Raw genomic sequence first — 24,832 nt, forward strand, 5'->3', positions numbered from 1 at the left:
TGTTTGTTAATGTGTGAACCTTCTGTAATGCGCATTTATGCAGTGCTCATTCAAGTTCGAAACGACAGTGATGCGACAGTCATATGACACCGATAAACTACGAAAATATGCTGGGCGAGAAAACAGGAGCGACGCGCGTCAGCGTAGCACGGGGGGCGACGAACCTACGGAGCAGCATAAAACGGTCTTAGTTGCCCGAAAGACCCCAATCGTTCCCCCCGTACAGGTGCTCCTGCGATATAATAGCTGTAGAGCACTTTCGTTTTCATACATTCCATTATTCACTTCCCTCCACCTTCCTTTCACCCCCCATATTTTTTTTCTTTTCCGGTCTTCCACGTCTCGCCGTAAAAAAAAAAGGAGCGTGTCGTCTTTGTTCCGTCTTCCCCGTCGAGTGAGGCGCGCGCCGCAAACAAACCGCAAAAGAGCATTTGCCGGACTCCATTCGGCCAGCGCACTTTGTTGGCTTACCCCAGAGATGCTTCACCTGAGCGCGCCCAAGACAGGTTTTGCGACTCCGCTTCTGCCGTGTTCGACATACCGGACGTGACGTTGCTGCGCGTCGGACGGAAACGCGACGGGGTACGCATCTCTGGCGTTGGCTCGCGGCGCGCGTTTTACGCGAGCTGCACGGTTCAGTTTTTGTACCTGTACTCTGTGCAATTGTTTTTGACGTCCGACTCGCGATATCGTCGGCTGATCGTTTCCTGGCGCAGCCTGATCTAGCAGCCTCAAAATGGGTGAGTCCTCTGGTCCGATCCGCGCGTCCAGTGTGCCGCTGCCACTGGCAAACGTACGCAGACGGGATCAAGTTGTACCCCGGGGCGGGGCTTTGCTATGTGACGCGGCAGGCTTCTTTCGGAATTTCGTTGCCTGTGGTATTTCAGTTGAGGAAATTGTTTCAGTTCTTGGTGAGGGTTGGGGTTTTTGTTTTCGACGGATGCTGTGTTGAGGAGGAAAAAAAAAAACTTTTTATGTCGGGTCAAGCAGCGTATTATTGTTGCTGAACGCGGCGCCGTTAGTGTCCGCAGGTAGGGACGCGTGCTCCAACAGGTGGGCTCGCGCGTGGACTCGGGCGTGAATCGCTTCGCCTGAAACAAGTCGGGTCGAATTCAGCGAAGGAACTGGCATCTGTGCCGTATCATAAGGGCGCTGGCAGAACGGCAGCGGCTAGGAAATGAGGTGGTGACCCCAAAATCAACGCGACAGACGCGCGCTTCCCTTCAGCGACGCTAGAAAGTATGCCGTTGCAATATCGCAGTCGCTTGCGATGATTAGCGCTGAGGCAGGCAACTGACGTCAGTTATTGCCGCGTCATGGTCGGAACGTGTGGTGTGACATTAGTGCTCGTATTTTTCTACCTGTGTCGAATCCATGCAATCCTCGGTCGGAACCGTTGCAGCTGCAAACGGGGCTTTTTCAAACCGATCAAATGCACATGAACGATGAGAGGTGAATTCGGAGACCTCGTGTATGCGGAACGTTAAGTCGCTTCTTCGTGTTTTGACTTCAAGCAACTTGGCGGGCATGCTAAAGGTGCCTTATGTATTAATTTGTAATGTAGCCGATATTCAGAGGTGTGGGACAGGCTAGTTCATGAACCCCCCGCCCGCCCTCCCTTTCTTTCTCTTCACCTGTGATAAGGCATGAAAAACATCTTCATAAACTTAGTCTCGCCCGTTTTATTGTATGCTTCAAACATAAATTTCCTTTTCGTGATCTTCAAAATATCTTCTTGTTTTTCTGCTCGCTTACAGTGTTGGTATTTAATGCCAACTTGTTATTTGGTTTTCTTTCGCATTCTCTTACTTCAATACATGTCATTTCTTTGGTGGATTTTATCTAACAAGAGCTGACTGGGATTCCTTCAGTATGTTATCTTATAATAATAATAATAATAATAATAATAATAATAATAATAATAATAATAATAATAATAATAATAGAAGAACGTGACAAACTGTGTGAAGGCGGCTCTCTGCACCGAATTAGCGGTCTTGTTGGTCGGTTAGGCAGGATTTAGTCTCTACAGCACTTCGTTTCTTATCTTCAATAGTTCTAATTTGGTTGATCACCCACTAGCAACATGTAGAAAATTGTTTACATGTTGCTCGTGCCGGGGTTATGTGTTGGTGGCTACTCAATAAACATGCTTTCTGCAATCCTGTATGTAAGCTTTGCTGTGAACTATAGTTTTTTTTTTCTCCTTACAAAGCATATGGCATGCTAGTGTTACCTTGGTGAACAGATTCCTTCTTAATTTAAGGCAAGATATGCATGGCTGAACTCTTATTGTCTTTGATATAACAACGTGAACCAAGGTTCATTGTTGCAGGTGGAAGCTGCCTGCAATTCTTTTGTTTTGTGGACGAGACCTTTGTACTGCTAGGAGAGCAAAAATAAATGACTCAGTGTCTGCAGTTGTCATTATGTTGTATGTTGGAAAATATTGCATTTGATTCTGGATATAAAGGGACTCTGGTGACTGTAGCTTTCTTTTGTTTCGAAATTTCGAAGGAAAAAGAAAGGCTGCTGTTATCATCTTCTTTATATAGCTTTGTTCGTGTGTTGTGGTAACACTGGATGGCAAACACTGGAGCTCCATGACATGCGATTAGTGCACTTCGGGTACGTTTCATTAGGTGAAAAATAAGATGGGAGTTAAAAACAGTGGATATTTTAGAGAATTCTTGAAGAAGAGTGGGTAAGTCCTGCTTGATAACCTTGGATATCTTGCTCATGGACACCTACTCAGCTACATGTATACGCTAGATCGTGTATGCATCGAAATATCAGTGCATAACTGCTGGACTAAACAGTAGAAATAATGTTATGTCAATTTCTAAAGTGTTTCTCTTTGCCCTTGAAGCATTACTGACACATATTTGGTGATGTAGAAACTCTACCAGTCGTTTTGCAGACGCAAAAAATATCACGATCAGCAAGTATGAAAGTTGGGTGAAATTTGATATTAAATTCAGGTCTTCGAATGCCAGACCTGACAGTGTTGGTATCATGGCACAGAACAAAAATTGTTGACGTCGGGTAGCAGTAAGGCTAGTTATGATGACGTCACGTTAAAAAATAACGGGAGTGATACGCGCACGCTGCCTGTGATCTTGTGTGGCAACCACAGCAATCCCAAGGAGCGGAGCTATCGGCCGTCGAGCGCGTGAAACATAGTATGGGTACAGACTTGGAAGTTCTCGGGTCCCGCATTCTCTCAGTGTCGCAGGAACTGCAAATAACAACAATAAGGAAACGTCAAGGAAGCGAGCGCTGCATATTTAGCAATACTAGGCGTTGCCAGCGGCGTCCGTTGTCGCAAAATTCTTCGCTACCGAGTTGGGACACACTCCCGGCTAGGTCGCAACAACACGTACCACACGAAACCGACGCCATCAGTTGGCCGGATTTGACGGCAAATTGCAAATGTCTGTGAAAGCCCATGCTGTCATACTGGGCCGAGGAAGATGTCGACTCGACCGACGGCCAAAGCTTGTTGCTTTGCGACGGTCTTTCGTGCCGATGACGCCAGTGAACTCAGTCGTTCCATTGGTGCCCCGGATGGGCCCTATCGACCGCTGAACGAAAACAGCATTGACAGCGTCTCTGCCAGCATATTTATTTGTAATAGAAATGCTCAGAATTTAATAGCGGCAAGTTGCTTAAGCTTAAATGTACTATGTGCATTCTGCAGCACTTGACAGATGTCTCAGTCTATGTCAGTCTTGTTCAGCTGAAATTGAGCCTATTAGCGGCGAGAACTTCGAGTAGCGTCCTCTCGCGAATGACGTCACGGCCAGAACGCCGCTCGCTTCGGCTCGCTCGGCTGCCGCGCGCGCTCGTTCGCTTCTAGTATGCTTGGAGTATGGGTACCTCGAGCCGTACTTTTTGAGGATATGTCGGCTTCTTTCTGCTTCCATGCCTGAACCACAGTTCCTCCTTCAAGAAAATTTGCGGCTTGGATATCGCAAGCTACGCAGCGTTGAAGGTGTCTACTGGTTTTGCAATGCATGTCCATAAATTTTGCGTAAAAAGAATGTCTGCAAATTCAACACGCGAAGTTGTGTATGATGCTTTGCTAAACAATTCATCATCATCATCATCATCATCTATTATGTCCACTGCAGGACGAACACTTAACATTCCCTTAGTACTTAGCTATGAGAGACATTGCATCTTTCACGAAAGAAAAATCTTTGTATCTGTTGTCAACATGTTATCCGTGTTAGAAAGACACTTCCCAGCGAAGCTGTCATCATGATTCTTATTATTCCGGTGAGTTGTTCTAGTCAAATATGGCCACTTTATTAATGCGTAAAAGAAAGGGTTAGGCTGCATTTCGTATGAAAAGCTTGCTGCTACTTTCACCGCTCTCTGAAACAGGTCCCCATAAAACGAATTTCTCATGGCTGCTAACACGACGGCACGTCATGTAGAGTATTCACATCGTCAATTCACAAATACCATAGTAGCAATTACCTGAAAGAAAAGTTTTGTGGTTAAAATCGAGAGCCAATCAATTGCAAGCGATGGAATGTTTCATGGTGGCCCTCAGTAGCCTTAATCGATGGCACACACCCCTCACGCAACGGTAGCAACCGACTGTCGATATGGCGAGGCATGCATTGTTCGCGAAACCCATCAGTTCACTACAACTTCGAATTGAAACCATGAAGCAGTTTTTTATAGCGCCTATTGCAATGCCTAAAGTAAACTACAGTGCAGCTTAGGGTGCCTAGAAAAGGAAAATTCAAGCACCTTCTGCCTCACCATGTCTCGATCCAGCGTTGTTTAATTATACATAGGGAGAACTATTCGCTTCGTCAGTACGTAAAAGAGAACCTCGCGAACCTTCATCAGGAAGACACCTCAAGCCTTACATATTTCACTTCATTTTTGACCCTCCACCGGGGAAGTATGATATATTCAATATGTCCCTTACTGTTAATGAATGACGCTTCGACTTCTTTCTGGCTGCAGCCATATGGTCTAAAAGGCATATTTCACTAAAAAGTTTGAGCCGATCAGCCTGTGTCAGTTCGCCAAACAGATTCGTCATGCATATTCTTCAAGAAACAAATACCAGTAAATTGTCGAAGTGAGTTGAACGTGTAGCACGGAAAACGGAATATATATTGGTACATTCCTTTTCGTGTTTTGCAAACAGCTGTAAGCTTCAATTAACTTTACTTGAAATTACCGCCACCTAAAATAAACACGTGATGAATCGCCTAATTTTGAGAAGCAGTTAAAGAAGCAAGTGGTGCTGGTAGAATCTAAACTGCAGTGTTAAGTCCTCGTGTTACTGCCGAGCGTTTCTGTGAAAAAATGCAAAAATTCATTATTATACCGTGAACTACTCGTCGTGAGAAAACCTGTTTCTAGCGGATTAAAATCAAGGCAACTATTCTAAAAGTCATATATAGCCAGCGTTTGTGACATACTTGTTGCACCGCGGCAGGTATGGTATCCATAACTGGATTCTTATATGCTATGTTATTGCGGTTGTCGATCCGCACTCGAAAAACCCGCAATGGGCTGGTGTTCGCTCCTTCGGCTGGCACTGTAGCGTTGCCTTTGAGAACTGTATTGTCGTCTAAGAAATAAGCTCTTTGAATAAAATTTCTCGAGGGAAGACGTCGCAAAAATATACTTTAGATGACTGCCATAAGCATCCAAACAGAGGGAACGAGAGCGAACAAATGAAAACACTAGAAGGCGCCCGGACAACTCCCGGACTGCAGCAGACGACAGGCGAGAGTCCGTGCCCTGATGTCACGCGAGCGGCGCTCGCAGCGCCCCTGTAGTTCGTTCTCGGGGCTAATAGCGCGGCTGCTGAGTTAGTGTACGCGCAACCGGCTCTTTTTTTCTTGCTCTAAGTTTGCACATTACTAAGTTAACAAGCTGATCAATTTCATAGATGCACTGTTTGCGCCATTTGACGCACCAACAATCAGCCGTTGTTTTTCTCTCGTGTGTCAGTGATAGCATCAGCGCTTTCGCGAGATAACCACGTGCTCTAAGTGAATGCCTAGTAATGGCTGTGGTAATACTTTAGCGAACACGCAAGCTTTGCGTGTAGAGGATCACGAGGCGCTATCAGCTACCACAAACGGAACGGTCGTTGTGTAACAAGTTCCTGAGCAGTCGCGCTAGCGTGGCCGCGCCCAGAGTGAAGTAAATAATTAAATGAACACTAAAGAGCAACCCTAAATCATTTTAGACGGCTAAAATGGTTTTGTTTCAATTGAGGGAAAAGTTTGTTATTACTGGAGAGAATGTATAGACCATACTTCTATTCCTTGAATTTCGCGCCTAAACCTCAGCCCCGATACGTTTAGTATGACATCACGGATTTCGAAGTATACTTCCTCGTACCTGGGTCGTGTTGGCGTAGGAAAAGTTCTCGAAACTTGCTCGGGTGGCATTCTTGCTTTCTTCAAAAAGTCCGTCTTTACCGACCAGACGCGAGTAGACGCTGTCAAAATACGTTACGTCATGGCGAGCTAAGTGCGGTAACTTCGTGGTCTCTTTTGCTTTCGACTCTTTTCTTCCTTCCCAGGCTTCCTCTCATGGTAAAAGCAGAGTTTAATATTCCTCTTTAGTGCCCTTAAGTGTTGGGCCGTGCAGCATTACCATAGCAGCTAAAACGTCACGATCACGCAGTCAAGATGTTTGCTCCAACGTGACCTCCCTTTGCATAGGTGACGCCATATAACGTATCCGCATCCTGAGCAAAGTTTCCGCCTTCTGGGTACCAGGTCCGAAGTTGTTTCGTAGTAAAATATTACAGCGAACTATTAAGGGTACTCTGAATCTTGCCAGTATTTTTTCTGTGGTTGTAGGCCTTGAACCTTCTTTTAATTCAAAAGAATGGCAAGTCAATACTGCCGTGTCAGTAGACCTATTTAGGAAATCTTACTCTAGTTTCAAATGTCATTCATAGACTCTAGCATCAAAATATGAAATACCAGAAGAATTCTTGCTTGTAGAATTAAACTTATTTTGCAGCATGCATTAACAGTTTTTGCTAACCTTTCCTGGAGTTTTGGGAATATTTCTGTTTGTGTTTGCAAAGGCAATCTTTTTTCTTTTTCAGCTGCATTTCAGCATGTCAGAGAGAACATTGAGGACCTCAATGGGCGTGTGGGTGCTCGGGACACTGACCTCATCTTTCTTAAGGGTCTCATGGAATCACCTGTTATGAACTGCTTAGTGCAGGTGTGCATGGTTCTTCTTCATTTTCATTGTTTAAATGATATCATAATACAAAGCTCTATTGCATAAACACATATTATATAGCTACTTCTGCATGTTTTCAGTCTGCGTGCAGTGCGGTAGTAAATAATATGTAAAGCAAAGAGGCCATAAAAGCCTTCTGTTTCACCTTGTAGATAGCAGTTTCCCTTTGGCACTACAAAGCTTGCTGTTGCTTTACACTTAAATGTAGACTGTTAGAGTGGCTAATCATATCAAAATTTTTTAAGAATGAGCAGATGGCACATTTTTGTCAGCCCCATCATACTGTCTTCATTAGCATGTCCAAATCATTTCAATATACTTTATCAATTACTTACACAGTTATTATTAATTATTGCTCATAGCTTCAGCTGTATCATCAAAATCTGCCCCAAACACAGGTGCTATGGTGGGGTACAATTTTACAATACAATGCTTGCCATATGTTGAAGCACTGATTTGTTTGACTAAAATGAGCAATGCTGACTGCAGACACATATCTAGTTTAACCCTTTCGCTACCGAGCACACTCTGCAAAAACGATCCAAATATACCAATTGTTTTTATTGGATCGAAGAAACGTATACACAAAGAAAGAGCCAAAAAATACCATTGAACGTATTTATTTCAGAACGAGGCTCTAAATAAATAATATCGAAAGAAAACCAACAACCTGAGAGTTTGTTCAAACACAGTAATAATACAAAATTTACTGCAGAGCTTCAAATCTCTAACGCTAGCTGAAAAGGTGTGTTCTTTGCACTGAAATAGAGCAGTACTATCACTTTGATGATCGCCCATATAACTTATGCCCGAATTAACTTATGTGCGATGTGAAGACAAACTTGTGTTAGCAGGTTTTAGTATGGATGAGCCCAGCATGTCCTCGGTAGGAGCGGTACATACTTGAATTACTAGCCTGGCTCGCCCTCAGTAGTAGCAAAAGGGTTAAGCAATAATAATAATAAAAAAAAGCTTTGTACTTACTTGCAACCTCTAGTGTAATATTCAGTTACAAGGCTGATTGACTAGCAGCATCTTAATTGAAAGGGCCAGAATGGGGGTATTTATCTGGAGTAATGTTCGAATCCAAAAAGTTACAAGTGCTTAAATAATATCATTAATGTTTTTGCTCTACTTGACATATGATACCAATGATTTCACTTTTCTATTTTTGGCTGATAGGTTCAGGATCATCTCGAAGAGAAAACTACAACTTTCAAGCCTGTTTCTACAAACAATGTAGAACTTCTGGGGGATGTCTGCCAGACTTGCCGACGGGTCAATAATCGTGATGCCCAAGAACTTGCCAACATCCTTAGTGGTCCTCACTTCTCAGTATGACCTTTTGTATTTTATAACAAATTATTGCTTTATTGGTATTCAAAACTTTTCGCTTCTGGTGCTAGCACAAGCTGATAGCTGGGTCATCTTTATATAAACTCAGTCAACCATACTCAAAGTTGCCATCGTCTTGTATGGTCTTCACTTATGTGGGGAACACCTTTGTCAGTAATGGCACCACATGTTGGCAGTTCTGCTCATTTTTGCTGTATAAGTGTCAACAGGCCTGCTGAGCCAATTGATGCAGGAGGAAGTTTACTAAGGTCTAAGAATGATCTTTATTTTGTGCTCTAGTGTCAAGTTCACAGTTAAAGTGCATGGTAAAACTTACAGCATAGTGATGACTAGAACAAAGCTGGGTGATACAGCCAAAGTGCTGATTGTCCTTGCACTGAAACAGTCAATGCTCATGTTGTATTGCTCAGCCTTGTCCTTATCATCTCTTGGTTCATTCAGCCTTTCCTAGTACATCTTGGCAGTGGCTCACACCCACACACAAAGGGTGAGGAGGTACCTTGTACATGGGATCAGTGAAATCACCCTACTTATATCTTCTTCAAATGACCTGTTTTTGCTGTTAGCTGCCTTCGTCAGCTTTGGCTGTTTGTGCATGTGGGTGTGTGACCACAGTGTGCTCATTCTTGCTGAAACACAGGGCACCTCCTCTTGTGGCCGGGTCATCTGTAAATGAACTATTTCTTAAAGCATGAAGGAATAGATGGCAGAAGCATTGCACCTTTTTGTGATGAAGCCCCCCCTTTTTTCAATATTTGTCACTGACAGCAGACAAAATTGCCGATTGATAAGTTTGTGCTGTCAACACTAAAGGTGTTTCAATTTGAATTGTTGGATCTGCACCAACTTCTCTATGCACAGGGCTGGAAAAAAAATAAAGAAGGCAGTATTATCAGATTATGTGAAAACTTTTGAGGACAATACTGAGGAGGAAATGGGGCAAAATGGGAACCGGGATCATGTCTGCAACCTGTGCTATTGCCACTGAATCTATAAGTAGGCTTCTTTCACAGGCAAGAGCTTGTACGTTCGAATTGTTTCAAGCTGTTGACAGTCTCTGCATAATATGGAGGTACTGAACTGGGCTTGAAATGGCAGAACAGCTGTTTGTGTACAAAGATGGTTGTGACCACGCCAGATTGTCTGTACAGTGCACACTTTCCGATGCTAGTGCTGATTGTACATGGCCACTAGCTATTTTATGTAAAAAAATCATATTTCTCATTGCACATATCTACCTTGCTTAATCTGGGCATAGGATAATTTAAACCCATTTTTTATGTCCTGATAAGATCAAATTAGGGGAAGTCAACTCTACTCCATTCTAGTCGCTATAGTTTAGCAAGCACTTAGTTTTGCCATAGACTGAAATACTTTGTAACTACCCCCATTCTTTTTTAATCTGTCTGCTCTTCGCTATTTTTTTTATGACAGGCTTTGCTCAATTCCCATGATGCTGTAGCTACGAAAAGCTATGAACCTGCCAAGCCACTGGCTCTTGAGAAAGAAGCGCCAACAATGACACCTGAAACCTTGAATGACACTATCAGAATGGTGGGGATCAGAAAGAATGATGATGAGCCCTTGGTGAGCTCCTGCTACGTTTCTGGCTTGCTTTCTTTGATATTCAGAACGTGTTCTTGACGAAGGTATTTTCTCACAATGCTTTTAGGGCATAACAGTACGGGTGGAGAATGACAACTTGATCATTGCCCGCATCCTTGCTGGTGGCATCATTGACAGGCAAGGTGAGAACCAGAGCAAACTTTTCATATTACAATTGCTCAGGAATAGGTAAAATACACTTTTCAAGCAGGTGTCTCCTCACATCCTGAACACTGCTGTTACCTCTTTTTTCTTGCTCCCAGCATGTGAGCCCCAATTTGGTTCCTTGCTCAAGTGCAGGATCAACTTTGTGACAATAATTAAGCTATGTGCAGAAGCCTGCTTGCAAAGTTATTGCAGTATATGTGTTGAAAATCTGTTATAGATTAGCAAACTTGTCAAGCTCACATGCCTGATTGGGTGTGTTGTGCTACAAACTTCCATTTGCTATAGGGCTGGCTTGTTATTTTTAATAGAGAGATTTTATTTATTTAGCCAAATTTTTTTCAGAAAATCTTTTACAGAAACAGTGATGCCTGTTAGTCATTAATCCTCAGTCTATTAAATGATCCACATCAGGACCATTCTTTCATTTTTCAGAGAATTTTGTTTATTTTTAGTTGTTCCTTAAATGCTTGGATTCTGCTACCTGATGCCACTGCTTATCGCAGGCAGCATCTGGGTTTTATATATATATGGTAATACAAGCTCTGCTCTAATTGTCTACAGTTTCTTTTCCAGCTGATTAAATGTGCACCTATTTCATTAGTGTAGCAGAATGATTTCATCAACATAACCAACAACGTTAACACGCTATGGCCACATTTCTTTGATTGGCATTGCATGTTTGCAATCGAACATGTAATTTCTGCATCCTTGAGCACTTCACTTGAAAGGACATGTTAGCGTATCTATTTACTGGTACATGTTGAGTGAATGTGCTTCTGCGACCTGTGAACTTTACCTTTTTCCTAAGGGCTGTTGCATATTGGGGATACAATTCTGGAAGTGAATAGTGTACCAGTCCACACTCCTGAACAGCTGCAGCTGCAACTGAAAAAGGCTCAAGGCAGTGTTGCATTCAAGATACTTCCCTCTTATCAAGACAGCCTTCCAACTTTTCAGGTAAGCCTTCAACATCTGCAAACTGTACATCTTGGGGTACTTTTTAAATGCATACCATCATTAACTAGCAAGCTTCCTATGCATGTTATATCATAAGAAGCCAACTGGTATGCATGTTATGTAGCTTGTACATAACTGTAGTATCAATTAATGCAAAAACTAAATGCTTCAACTTAGTATCTTTAGATTTTTATGTGACATTCTTCAGACTGCTTTAACCAGCACCTTGACCCACACATCTACAACACTGGCTCATCATAATGTATTCAAATATATATAATATTACCAGTGGCATTCTTGTGCCACAACCTGCATGTGAAGGTTGTGGCAGCATCCCATCTGTCGCATACGCTATGCATAGTTTCAGTGTCCCTATGCCATGTGGTAACACTGTTTTTATTTCCATCTATTGTGAACATTATATACACTGATTATAGTTATTTTGCAGATTTGCATTTTCTGTGGCTAACGTTTACTTATAGGTACTGGTGTGCACATAATTATGTTTTCTGAACTACAAAAGGGTGTGCTGGACACTGTCTTCAGTTCCTGTATGATGGCATTGACAACAGTGCTCAGTGGGAATCAACACTGGTGCTTATCTGATGTTTCACTTGGCTGTTTTTATAACATACTCCACTGACAGCCTGCATGGTCAGCGCCACCAGAGCGATGCATAGATTGCACTCATTAAAGGGGCCCTTACCAGGCCTTGCTGAATATTTTGCTTATACACCGGTAGTTTTGTTATACACCAGAGAGTATTTTACCACCAGTATCTTTAAAAAGGATTTAGTTATAGTGCAGATAGAAGCAAATGAAATGTTGCGAGCTGATGGTATGAGGAGCTACCTCACAAGCTACCCTGCCCATAGCAGAGCCTCTCTCCTATTGCATAGACCAGTGTGCGCAAGTGACACCCTGTTTTCTTCCATATTGGAGCCAAACCATGTGACGTATACATCAGAACTTCTGCCTTCTTTGTTTTCTCTTTCCCTTCTTGCTGTGCTGCCTATTTTCAGTGGCTTTTTTTTTTCACACTTTGCACTTCATTCCTTGCAATAGCCCTGGCTGTGCATGTCAGGAAATATTACATATAGTGTGCTATTGAAATGCGTGGAAATGTAACAACATTTCTTAACACGAGAATTCTGGTTTCATTTTTAGTGTTTTGTGAAAGCACTGTACACATATGAACCATCGAAGGATACCCTTCTGCCATGCAAAGAAATTGGGCTTGCCTTCAAGCAAGGTGACATTCTACAAGTGCTCAACCAGGAGGACCCGAATTGGTGGCAGGTATGTTTTTTTTAAATAGGTAGCCTAATAGGTTTAATAGTCTTTTTTTTATTTTCAGGGAAACTACTATGCTTAAATGAATGTGCTAGTGGGAAATGAAGCACCAAACTACTCTTTCATGGCTTTAGTTTCCGTTTTGAAAATTTTCAGAGGACGTAGCTCAATCTCACTTGATGCAGTGTCACTTAAGAAAGATTTTCCATGACTAAAGCAAAGTTTTGCTGCTCTTACAGTGGATACAATGTTGGAGTTCTTTGCAACAGTGCAACATTAACCCCCTGCTACCACTAACCAGCTGGGTCTGGCAGTGGCAATGTGCTAATGCTCTTATTAAGTGTGAAATTTTCGTTTTGTTCATTAGCAATTGTTTGAAGAAGTTTGAAGGATCTGTTGTCCTGACTAAATGTAATGGAAATACAATGCAAATCACTGGGATCCAGACCATGTAATCTATTCACCAGAAAACACAGACTGCAGAGTTCAGTAGCTGACAGTCTCTAGGTGTTAACCACTGAGATTTCATCTGCTTGCATGTAGCGGCAATTTATGCTTGGTGATGAATGAGTTCAACACAATTTTGGAGAGCTATTGTGCATGCCTGTATGCATCACTTATGCAACGGCAGACATCATCCGTCTAAAAATGCAGGTAGTGTTAACAGCATTTCATGAGACATGAAATTAGGGTTGCAGATCATGAAGTCAGCAGGATAAGAAAAATAATATAATCTCAAGAAGAATGAGACCCCTCATTCTCACTGCCTTGACAGGCAAATAAATGCTCACGCCCACAGAATAGTGAAAACTATTGAGATACTGATCTTTCTAGATAGATAACCCATTCCTTGGCCATGCCATGATGCCCTAGACAAGATGCTGTATGACTAGGTTTTCAAGCTGTGGCTCATATTCACAATAATTCTCTTATCTACGAATGTTTGCTCATTTGCCAATGCTTGGGGGCCCACCACACTGCTCATGATAGTGACCAGTGTGACTGATACAATCTTAGCATTGTGGGCCAGCTGCTGATTGGGCTCATGTAAGAGAAGTTTTATGAACTTGGGCTCATATGTTTGCAGTGATTGTCCTTCATGTGTGCAGTGATGGCTCTAGCTTATTTTGCCTGTAACTGCAATCCTGTCCTTAAGTTTTGGTACCATTGTGTGCTTCTATGCAATGTTGTATGATAGAGAATTTTAGTGCATCCGGTATTCTGCCAAGCGTGGGCGGTTTTCCGAATGAGCGGGGGCGTAACGTGAGCTGCCAGATTGGTGGCGCCAGCTGGTGGTGCAAAGCCCAGCCATATATGCACTGAGCCTATTACTATATTCTTCTTAGCTGCTGGTGTAAATTTTCGATAGCGGCATAATTGTGCTCACAATTACGTCGTTGCCGAAAATTTGCACCAGTGGTGAAGAAGAATGTAGCAGGTTACTGCAATTTCAGCTTTGTGTTTTCCTGGTTGGCCTCTACACCACTAGGTGGCTGCACCTCTCCAGCCGCTCACATTTACGCCCCCGACCATCTGGCAGTCCGCCCAAACCACCCCCGTTTGCCGGAATAGCGGACACGCCAAAAGTCTCTGTTGTCTTGTATCTTATCTTGTATTCTTTTAATTGTGTTAGCTTTGCATAAGTTTCACTGAAAAGCTGAGGAAGGCTAGAGAGGTGCACAAATAAATGCTTTTTATTGTTAATAGTTTGTAGAGATCAGCATTGTAAAATAAGTTGATCCTTGCACCCCTCCCTAGCCTCTCTTTACGAGAAATATTCTTTCTTACAAGGACAGAATAAGTAGTGTATAAATAAATAAGGTTAAGAATTTATATTTTTGCCAGCCTGTGTATTGCTTCCATCAATGGTTGCTAGTATTTTGATTGCTGTTAGTTGTCTCAGTGTCTGTTTGCATGCATGTCAAGCGCACATATGTGGTTCGTTGCTATTGGGTCAAGTTTATGTTCATTGCTATGAAATAACTAGTATTGCTATTGTAAATATTTCTTAGCTTCCTTTGTTCTTTTCTGACAAAAGTGCTTACTTTGTAACATTTACACTAGCAATTGAATAATTTTTCCATTTTTTCATAAAAGTGTTACCATTGGCTGGCTTCTTTTTTATTTTTTACATTTTGTCCTATTTAAAGGCATATTACTTCAGTAGCACAAAGTGAACTTCCATCCTTTATTTGCACAGGCCAGGAGGGTCTCTGCCTCGGGTCCAGCAGGCCTTATTCCATCTCAGGAACTTGAGGAACGAAGACGAGCTTTTGTGCGGCCAGAATATGACTATGCAACAAAGACAAGTATGTGCGAGTTCCCGCCTTGCGTCATAGAGCTGTGTTGATGAGTTGAAGATAAAATCCACACTCACTTATGATGTGAGCATGAATATAATGTGAAGGATATTTTGCAGAGGGGGAAAAAGATGGATTTAATCTACGTAAATATGGAAAAGGAAAACTAACTTGAGTTTCATCTTGCACAAGTAGTCATTCTCGTTTTCTTGTCAAGAACATAGTAGAGTCTGTATTGAATGCATAAATGCTCTGCTGCACATGAAAGGTGCTTTCTTCTGTCATCACAACCCTTGAATGCTGTTTTTAGGCATCTTGAACTGTTCTGTGGGACTATTGCAGATGGTCTTGGTTTGTTTCTTGCCTAAGGGAAAAATTGTCCCACATATCAGGTTAATTGCTGAAGGAGCATTAGCTACATGTTATTAGGGGTGTGCAAATATACGAAATTTTGGATACAAATCGAATAGTCTCTGCTGTTTAAGTCATATTTGATTAGAAAATTCACTATTAAAAATTGTTGAATATTCATTTCATTTGAATACTAAGGGAGGAAAACACTTCTTGCAGTCTACACAGACAAAAACTGATGCAAATGGAGACTCATCTGAATGATTTGGGTGCAGCATAGCCATGGTTTTTGGACAGACAATCCAGTTCCTGAACAAGCACACAGAGGAGGTCACTTATGCACAATATAGTTGTACCTGGATATATCGAATCTGAAGGGGATCACAAAAAAGTTCGACATACGTATAGGTAATTCGATATATTGAATAAATACTTTATGCAAAAATTTTCAAGGGGATTTTACTACTGTTCGTTATGCACAATAATTCGTTATGTGTGGGTGCAATTTATCCGGGTTGGACTGTAGTTACCAGTCGTTGAGTAAGCACATCCCGTGTTAGGCAGCCTATGAATTTCCTGTATCTTTTTAGAGAAAGCAATTAATTAATCATTTAGCCAACCTCACCACATTTGTGTTCCTCCAAAACAATGCACAGTGCTGTGGTATTGTCCTTAGCTCCTCCAAGGAGCACTATATTCTAACACATATGTCTGGAACATGCTGTTTCTTCATTACTGCCATTGTCATCATGCATCCAGATATGAACATATTTTCCTTTGTTTCTCGTTTATGAGCTTCTCAGTTGACCTGACATCCAGTTAAAGAGCATTACATGTATCAAAGTGTAAGCAAGTCTTTAGTTGCTGAACACACGCCACAGAACTTTCATTTAACTTTTTCAGAGATTTGGAATATTCAATATTCGAGTTGATAGTTGTAGGTTGTTATTCTTTAATATTTGTATTCGATTCGATTGGAAAACTTCTATATTTGAACACCCCTACATGTTATGCATGGCCAATACCTTACCATTTAAAGGAGTACTGACAACACAAAAATGTTGCATCCTGTTTTTTCCCCATTTTTTTTAGGTAGTCATCAACTCCGTAATTATGGTATGAAATCTCAAGTAAATACTGCACCTTTATGGGATACAGCTACCGAGGTGAAAAATGAGACTATTCATACTACTGAAAGTAGAGATGGTGGTCACATGGTATCACAAATAACTAAAGGGTGCACCAGACGGCCGGGTGGGGTGTTTGGAGGCCATACAATGACCGTGCCATTGAAGCTGCGAAATTGGTCCTTCCAGTTGTACCTTCCAATAGTATGCTTCTCTTGGAAATACATGCAGGGAAACCCACTCTCCCATCTTGTCCCGCCAACTGCTGAACGGACCCAGCTTTGGGAAGCACGTCATATTGTGCGAGTATGCATCAGTGGTGTTGTACCAAGAGACGGCCACAAGAGGTTTCGATAATGTGATTGGTCTCTTTTTTTGATGCCCAAACCAAGGCTGTGCTTGTATGGTGCATGTTTTGAACTGGTTACATTAAAAGGTAATGTCATTAAGTATTTGTTGCACTCTCGGGGAATTAAGACCCTACAGTGTAATTGCTATGCTGACAGCCAGCTATCCCTTAAATAAATAAAAGTGGGACAAACATTTTCTGTCAGTACTTTTTAAAGTTAAGATTATCATGTCACTTGTGTCATTTTAGTTGTGTAAAAATATAGAGGTCAGCAGCTTGGAAATGATTGCAGGTCTGATGTTGTACTGTTATTTTACTCTTCAGAAATGTGCGGCACAAAGATTACAAAGAAGAAGAGGAAAACAATGTATGAAAGCAAGGCGTCAGCAGGTATGCTTGCACTTCTGCTTGTTTTTTTCTGTATCACATACAGACACAGAAGTTGACTTGTTACTGATGCTTAATACTTCCAACTGAACCTTGTTACACTGAACTCGTGCTTGCAACTAGAAAGTTCTTTAAATCACCTTGACATGTTATAGGTTGAATTTTCTGTTTTCGCTGTGAAAATGTTATTTTGGGATTTGAAAGTGCATCTTTTGGCTAACAATTGGCTTGTTTGAGGTAGAAATCAGTGATGACTAGGTCTGAACTGGTGCGAAGGTTATTTTGTGTAATTTTATATGCAGTTTTGTGCGGTCCAAAAAAAAAAAAAGAAAGCACAGTGCTTTTGAGGCATAGAACGTACTTTCTTCTTGTGCCATGTACTAAAGGCAGAGACAGAACACAGACAAGCAAACAGTGCACAAACTTACAACTTATTTATTAATGTCAGGTCACATATATACAAATGGTGACGATGAGATTAAAAAGGAAATGTAAAAAAACAAAGAGCAGCACATGAGGTCACTGATGCTCACACAAGCCAGTCCAACAGATTACGACTTTTCAGGGTGCATTCTTCACAAAAGAAATTTCTGCTTTACTCAGCTGCACGGTTGGCAGTTGACACATTTTTCTCTTCCTGTAATAATAGAAAGTACCTTTTTAATCTCTCTTGCCTCCTTGTCACCCCCATGTGCCAGCATCACAGTCTCACCGAATAGTGGGGTTCATGAGCACCTCTTGGGCAATGCTCAGAAAGGTTGCCTGCTTCCTGTAATTGTTGACAGGCATATTAACATTCATGAAGTTGCTCATTGACGGAATGTCCTGTTTGACTAATGTATTCCTTGCCACTTGTAAGGGAAGTCCAATAATTTACCTTCTCACCACAATGTACAAATGCATGCTAGTGCTGTACTTTGCATTCTTTTTTGTCCTCACGATTTTTGTTCACTGCACTGCATAAACCCTTTAGCCTGTATGGTGCACAAAACAAGACTGTAACGCCGTGTTACAGGGACCAAACAAGAAGGTATAAGAGAAAGGGGCTGTTTACTCAGCTGTACACACACTTCTTTCCTTGCAGGTACACCAGGATTTGTCTATGCTGAACAATGTACGTTATCGCTCACGAGAGTCGCGGTAGCTCAGTGGCTATGGTGTTATGCTGCTGAGCATGAGAGCTAAGCTTGTATCCCAGCCGCAGGAGCTGTATTCCAATGAGGGCGAGACGCAAACATTTAACCCAGAGCTCCTCATGATGGCACGCCTCATGACCACATTGTGGTTTTGGCATGTAAAGCCCCAGTACGTAATCTGATTAAATTTAATAGCGACTTTGGACGCATACCTTATAGGATGCAGTTTTCATTTCTGCGTACAGTGCTTTCTATAAATTGAAATATCAACAGCAGCCGCTTATTATACAGTCGCTGACCGTTTATTCGGACCTCACGGAGACTGTGGAAATGTCCGAATAAACAGGTGCCCAAAAAAGCAGATCAAGAAAAAAAAAATCCTTTATTTCCACACACTTATTTGGGCTCGGCAGTAGGCTTGAAGAAATCGTGAATGCGCTGTTAAACGCTGTTCCGTTTACGTGCAATCAGATAAGCCTGAATCTCGGAGAGGGTCGTATGGTCACTATAGGCGGCTGAAAGTACAGTCACTGCTTGTACACGCTCCATATACGACGACAGCGTAGCGCACGGTGCGTCATCTTTCAACTCAGAGTAATCATCCGGCGGTGCAGCAGAAACCTGACGAATGATCTCGTCGTTGTCGAGTTGTGCGCATATCAGTACAGCAGTGTCAGCACCTGTGAAACTGTCAAATGAGACGGTTTCCGGAATCGCAATGCAACCACTGCGCAGGTCTTGGCAGAAGATTTTGGGCATCAGTAGGGAGCACATCGGAAGGCGACAAATCCTAGGCCTCCCGGCACCCGCTTGCCAGCATTCCCCAGAGCAGTCTGCGCGGGCACAGTTGACGCCATTAGACACTTGACATGATGTTTCTGTATGCCTCATTGGATCACCGCAACCTCAACACAGCACACAAAGCAAACATCACCGTGCCGTCACGCAGACACCAGTCACACAAACGAAAAACGTCGCCTCTTTCAGTGTCGTGCACGAAGAAACAAACAACCCGCCACGGTTGTTCAGTGGCTATGGTGTTGGGCTGCCAAGCACGAGGTCGCGAGATCGAATCCCGGCCATGGCGGCCGCATTTCGATGGGGGCAAAATACAAAAACACCTGTGTGCTTAGATTCAGGTGCACATTAAAGAACCCCAGGTGGTCAAAATTTCCGGAGTCCTCCACTACGGCGTGCCTCATAATCAGAAAGTGGTTTTGGCACGTAAAACCCTATAATTTTTTCAGAAACAAACAAATCAGCTGCTAGATTGTCTTGACATGGTTAACTAAGCTGAGACTGGAACTGCTGTAGCCACGAACCAGGCAGAAACGATGATGATGAGCGGGGATTTGCAGTAGCGCCACTTCGTGGAACAGCAAGGAGGCTCCGTTCAAAACGAAAATGGCATTCAGCAAGTTGAACCATGCACCGGTCAGAGTCGGTGCATGGTGCTCTCGATCGAGTTGGCTCAAGGAGTGTCCGAAAAATCGGACGAGAGGTTGCGTGGTGTCCGAACTTTCGGCAGTTATACTTTTTGGTCTATGGGGAGAATGGCGGTGCCGTGAAGCAGACCGAATAATCGAGCATGTCTGAATTTTTAGAGTCTGAAAATTCAGTCGGCGACTGTATGTAGAAACAAAAGCGTGAGTTCAAGATTATAAGCGATTCCTTGCGTAGAAGTGCATCATGGTATTAATGATACCTCAGTTCATAGATTTCATTACAGTGACCGTATGGATGGATTATTTATGACAATGCGATTGAACCCACATGCGAATAAAACAAGAAACATTGAACTGTTACATGAGAAGGCAACTAGAAGCATTGACTGTATCTCGCAAAGAGTTCAGTGTCGTTCCACTTGATTCCGCATGTATCAAGAATATTTTTGTGGGCTACAAGTGCTCGCGTTTGTCAGGGGGATGAGAAACATACTCGGGATATTGCTGATAGTTGCAGATTCAACATGCACTCCAATGCACAGCATGCAAAAAAAAAAGCATGTGGATAAAATACAGCATCAGCCCATATCAGTCTACACAGAGGGGGGCAGCGTCTCCAAACCCCGATTTGCTGCGCTGCGTACAGGTGGCGTGGCGGTATTGAGTCCTCCAACCTGAAGTGTCACTCTGAGAGTGAAATGTAAAAGAAGATGCTTTTCTTTTCATCTATTTCTCTTTTGAACTTGAGATTCAATAATCTTTGCTGTATGTGCTAATTTTTGTAATTCTCTTTTGCATTGAACTGAGGACTATACAAAGAATCCTTTGAAGCAAGCTGATTTGCAGTCAAATAGCATTGCAGGGCCCCTGCAATGCTAGATGTGGGTCAACAAATCAGTTTTCTTTTTAGATCATTCTTGAAATTTTAGTTGCAATATTACACTTCAACATTCTATTTTCATTTTCAATGTAATCAAGGCATTTATCCAAATAAAAGGCTGTGAAAAATGATTCGAATTGAGGCATGCTAGTTGTATGGGTTTGCTTCATTTTTCCATTCATGCTCAAGCAATGAGGATCCCAACCACAAGTTATGCCTAGATGGTGAGCGTTCCTGGTGTAAGTACAAGCAGGAGCAAGTACTAGCCTTGGCTGAATTGCTTAAATACTTTTTCCAAGCACTGCGTGCTTGGAATAGCACTGCGTGGGGTTGAAGATTAATATGCAGAAGACAAAGATAATGATGAATAGCTGGGCAAGGGAACAAGAGTTCAGGACTGCCAGTCAGCCTCTAGACTCCGTGAAGGAGTATGTTTACCTAGGTCAACTAATCACAGGGAACCCTGATGATGAGATGGAAATTCATAGAAGAATAAAAATGAGTTGTATCGCATACGGCAGACATTGTCAGCTCCTAACTGGAAGCTACCACTATCATTGAAAAGGAAGGTGTGCAATCAGTGCAGTTTACCGGTGCTGACATATGGGGCAGACTTGGAGACTGACAAAGAAGCTTGAGAACAAGTTAAGGACCGTGCAAAGAGCGATGGAATGACGAATTCTAGGCATAACGTTAAGAGATAGAAAAAGAGCGGTTTGCATCAGAGGGCAAACAGGTATAGCCGATATTGAAAAAAATGGAGCTGGGCAGGTCATGTAATGTGCAGGTTAGATAACCGTTGGACCATTAGGGTTACAGAATGGGTACCAAAAGAAGGGAAGCGCAGTCGAGGATGCAGTAGACTAGGTGGAGCGATGAAGTTAGGAAATTCACGGGCACTAGTTGGAATCGATTGGCGCAGGACAGGTGTAATTGGATATCACAGGGAGAGGCCTTTATCCTGCAGCGGGCATGAAATAGGCTGATGATGATGATGGTGATGATGATGAAAAATAAATGGCTATTATATAAATTAGTTGTTGCTTCCTTTAACATGACATGTCGCAGAGTGTCTTGGTCTGGTGCCATCAACTGCCCCTGACTGTGGTTTAGTAGCCCACAATACATCCCTCTAGTGGATCTTGTATGCACTTCTAACCGAGGCACCTGAAATGGGCATTTATTCATTAATTCAGGCTTGATTGAGAAGTTGTAATGCCATATTGGCAATTAATTTTCACACAGTAGCGCCTGTCTGTTACATGCTGCCGAAGCAACATAATTGCATGGTGGTTTTGATAAAGTGGGGCACTCTGTTGTTGAGAGCACAGTCAACTTTTTGTTTGTCACCAATAGCAGACTCATTGTGATAGTGGTGGATTACAAAAATGCACAGATACTGATACTCCAGTCATTGTCATTGTCAGCCTGGTTACCTTGCAGGGCAGAGGCCTCTCCCATACTTCTCCAACTACCCCAGTCATGTACTAATTGTGGCCATGTTGTCCCTGCAAACTTTTTGATCTCATCCGCCCACCCAACTTTCTGCTACCCCCTGCTATGCTTCCCTTCCCTTGGAATCCAGTCCGTAATCCTTAATGACCATCGGTTATCTTCCCTCCTCATTACATGTCCTGCCCATGCCCATTTCTTTTTCTTGATTTCAACTAAGATGTCATTAACTAGCTTTTGTTCCCTCACCCAATCTGCTCTTTTCTTATCCCTTGACGTTACACCTATCATTCTTCTTTCCATAGCTTGTTGTGTCATCCTCATTGTATTCATATAGGAGGTTGTGGCCAAGTACTGCGCCAGGGTGGCCAATCCTGATACCCCAGTGCACATATGTTAATATGCATGAGATGGGCAAATTTATTCAGAGTCATTGTGTCCCTTGCAGGCCAGCTGTATTTTAGAGCACAGCTCTTAGCCGCCCGTTCCTGCTGTGAACATTGACAATGTTACCGACCGAACGATGAAAGCGAAAGCGGAGTGCAGCAGGGGATGAAAGACGTGAGGAGGAAAGTGGAGAGGAGGGTGCAGCGGAACCATGAGGCGGAAAGCAGAGGAGGGTATAGCGAAAGCGTGAGAAGAAAAGCACAGTGCAGCAACGATGGCTACGAGATGGCGCCAGAGTAGCGCACATCGTCTGGGAGGTCTGTCGGCGGCTGCTGTGAATCGCACCCACGCGTCACCCTGGCATCACCCACGCATCGCCCACGCGCTGGCTGTTGTGATTTCCAGATTAGTGAGGCAGTCGCGCCACACTTCACTCCATTCGCAACGTGCTGCACAAGACAGATTGCCCGCACCAGCCAATATATCACGAAATGAAAACATGTGCAGAGCTGTGCTCAAATTTCGCATTAGGGAGTATCGTAAATTTTTTTGGGTTCAGTTGCTCGATAAAGTGGAACCACATTCACAGTCTGCATTCCATTTCATTGTTCACGTGCATTGTGCTCGAATTGGAAGAAGCTGCATACTAAAATGCTGTGCTATTTAGAACCAGACCATATTGTCCCAAGGTGGCCTAGTTATTGTTCTAGTTGTTGCACTCGAATTAGACCATACAGAAAAGATTGTAACCAGCCACAACTTATCATGAGTGCTATCATGCGAGCAGTTATTGCCTTAGTTTATCTTAAGTCCACTGTACCTTGCACTGTAAGTAGTTCAAGCCATAACCAGTTGCCTTAACATCTCGGCAAAAACTTTTGCAATTAAATTGTAGGTTGCTTTGTACTGAACATTCTTGTGGTCTTGTTTCTTTCTTCTGGTTCAGAGTTTGAAAAAGCTGAGCTACTGCTGTATGAAGAGGTTGCCCGGATGCCACCATTTGAGCGCAAGACACTAGTACTTGTTGGAGCACGAGGTGTTGGCAGACGTTCACTGAAGAATAAGCTTATCAGCTATGACCCTGTGCACTTTGGAACACCACTTCCTCGTAAGCTATTTACTACAGGAAAATTTTTTTCGTTACGCTTTTAGAGGTTGTTGGAAGAATTAATGAGAAATATACAGTTGAACACCTATATAACGAAGCGCTTGGGACCTCCAAAACCATTCTTTATACAGGTGACTTCGTTGTAAAGGTACCATAGTGCACCATTCACTATAGAACCAGGACAAATCTATTCCTTCATTATACAGGTAATTTCATTGTAGTGGTGTTCAACTGTAGTATGTGTGGGCAAGCGTTTTTTAATTGACTGATGTCGGAATAATGCTTGACACACCATAAAGGAAGAATGACTAGATCTGCCGTGTAAGAACTTCATCCAACGCTGACCCTCCTTTGACAATTTTTTCCATTGTGGTTAGGATTTAAGAAAAACACAGCAGCCCACATCCGCAATTTGGTAGCCTTCGCAGAGAAAGACCATTGCAGCAGCAACATGCAAGGCTCCTCGCTGTGCGATTCATGGGCCTGTTTCATTCGTGCTTGCACAGTGGTCTGTAATTATGTGAGCGGGGATTGATGCAGATATTCTGCAAGTTGACAGCCGCTTTCAAGTTTAGCAGCATCTGCCTGGTCGACTTGTTGCCAATGTATGACCATGGTCCCACGCAGCTGGGTGACACAGGCATTTAAGGTTAGCAGTCTGACCAATATATAGAAAAAAATTCTGCTGTGCAAGTGACTGCTATATTTGCTATATTTGTGTGTAAAAAATAAAATAAGTAAACTTTTATGCTTCCAACACGGCCTTCAAAAAACAAATTTGTAAATGCTTGTCTGATCTCGGGAAACTGTCCAAGATTGGCAGTGTTTTTGGATAGGCTTCAGATAGGCATATGTTATATTTGAAATTATCAACATATCATACTATCTTGTGATTTCTTTTGAGTTGATATGTATGGGATGAAGTGTATATGGCAAGCACTTAATTTGGACCATGTGTTTTTAAACTATTGAATTTATGTTTTGCTAGGGTAGTCAGCAATGTCTGTAAAGGAGTAGAACTTGTAGTTAGGCTAGTTGGTGCATGTTTTTGTTATATAAGTTTTGTGTGAAGCAAATGACCACACATACAAAGCACTCATCCCATGCCTCTTTGTATGTGTGGTTGTTTGGTTCGCATTAAACTCTCTGTAAAAAGAGTATGGTAGTATATTAGTAAAAGCCACTAAAAGAAGTCGTGCTGTGCCAACCCATGTGATGGCTTGTACTTGTGAAGCTTAATGGGCATACATAGCTTGTTCTCCACAGTGGGGCCCACTGTGGAG

The 24,832-nt window shown here is 42.5% G+C and overlaps 1 protein-coding gene across 5 annotated transcripts in view; it reads left to right on the forward strand.

Annotated features, from left to right (window-relative positions):
* vari (MAGUK p55 subfamily member vari) overlaps positions 1-24,832 on the forward strand; it is a 106,458-nt gene that overhangs the window by 68,640 nt on the left and 12,986 nt on the right. For 2 of the 5 annotated variants that reach the window (XM_070531037.1, XM_070531036.1), the window contains 9 exons: positions 7,106-7,227; positions 8,431-8,583; positions 10,039-10,191; positions 10,277-10,352; positions 11,186-11,334; positions 12,502-12,633; positions 14,828-14,936; positions 17,079-17,144; positions 23,388-23,549. In XM_070531037.1, the coding sequence (XP_070387138.1) occupies positions 7,106-7,227; positions 8,431-8,583; positions 10,039-10,191; positions 10,277-10,352; positions 11,186-11,334; positions 12,502-12,633; positions 14,828-14,936; positions 17,079-17,144; positions 23,388-23,549 (1,122 nt within the window). Of the gene's footprint in view, positions 1-565; positions 741-6,560; positions 6,582-6,748; positions 6,768-7,105; positions 7,228-8,430; positions 8,584-10,038; positions 10,192-10,276; positions 10,353-11,185; positions 11,335-12,501; positions 12,634-14,827; positions 14,937-17,078; positions 17,145-23,387; positions 23,550-24,832 lie in introns of those variants that run through there. The other 3 variants (XM_070531038.1, XM_070531039.1, XM_070531040.1) reach the window with 3 other exon arrangements.

Source organism: Dermacentor albipictus, chromosome 1 (assembly GCF_038994185.2).
Source record: "Dermacentor albipictus isolate Rhodes 1998 colony chromosome 1, USDA_Dalb.pri_finalv2, whole genome shotgun sequence".
Lineage (NCBI taxonomy): Eukaryota > Metazoa > Arthropoda > Arachnida > Ixodida > Ixodidae > Dermacentor > Dermacentor albipictus.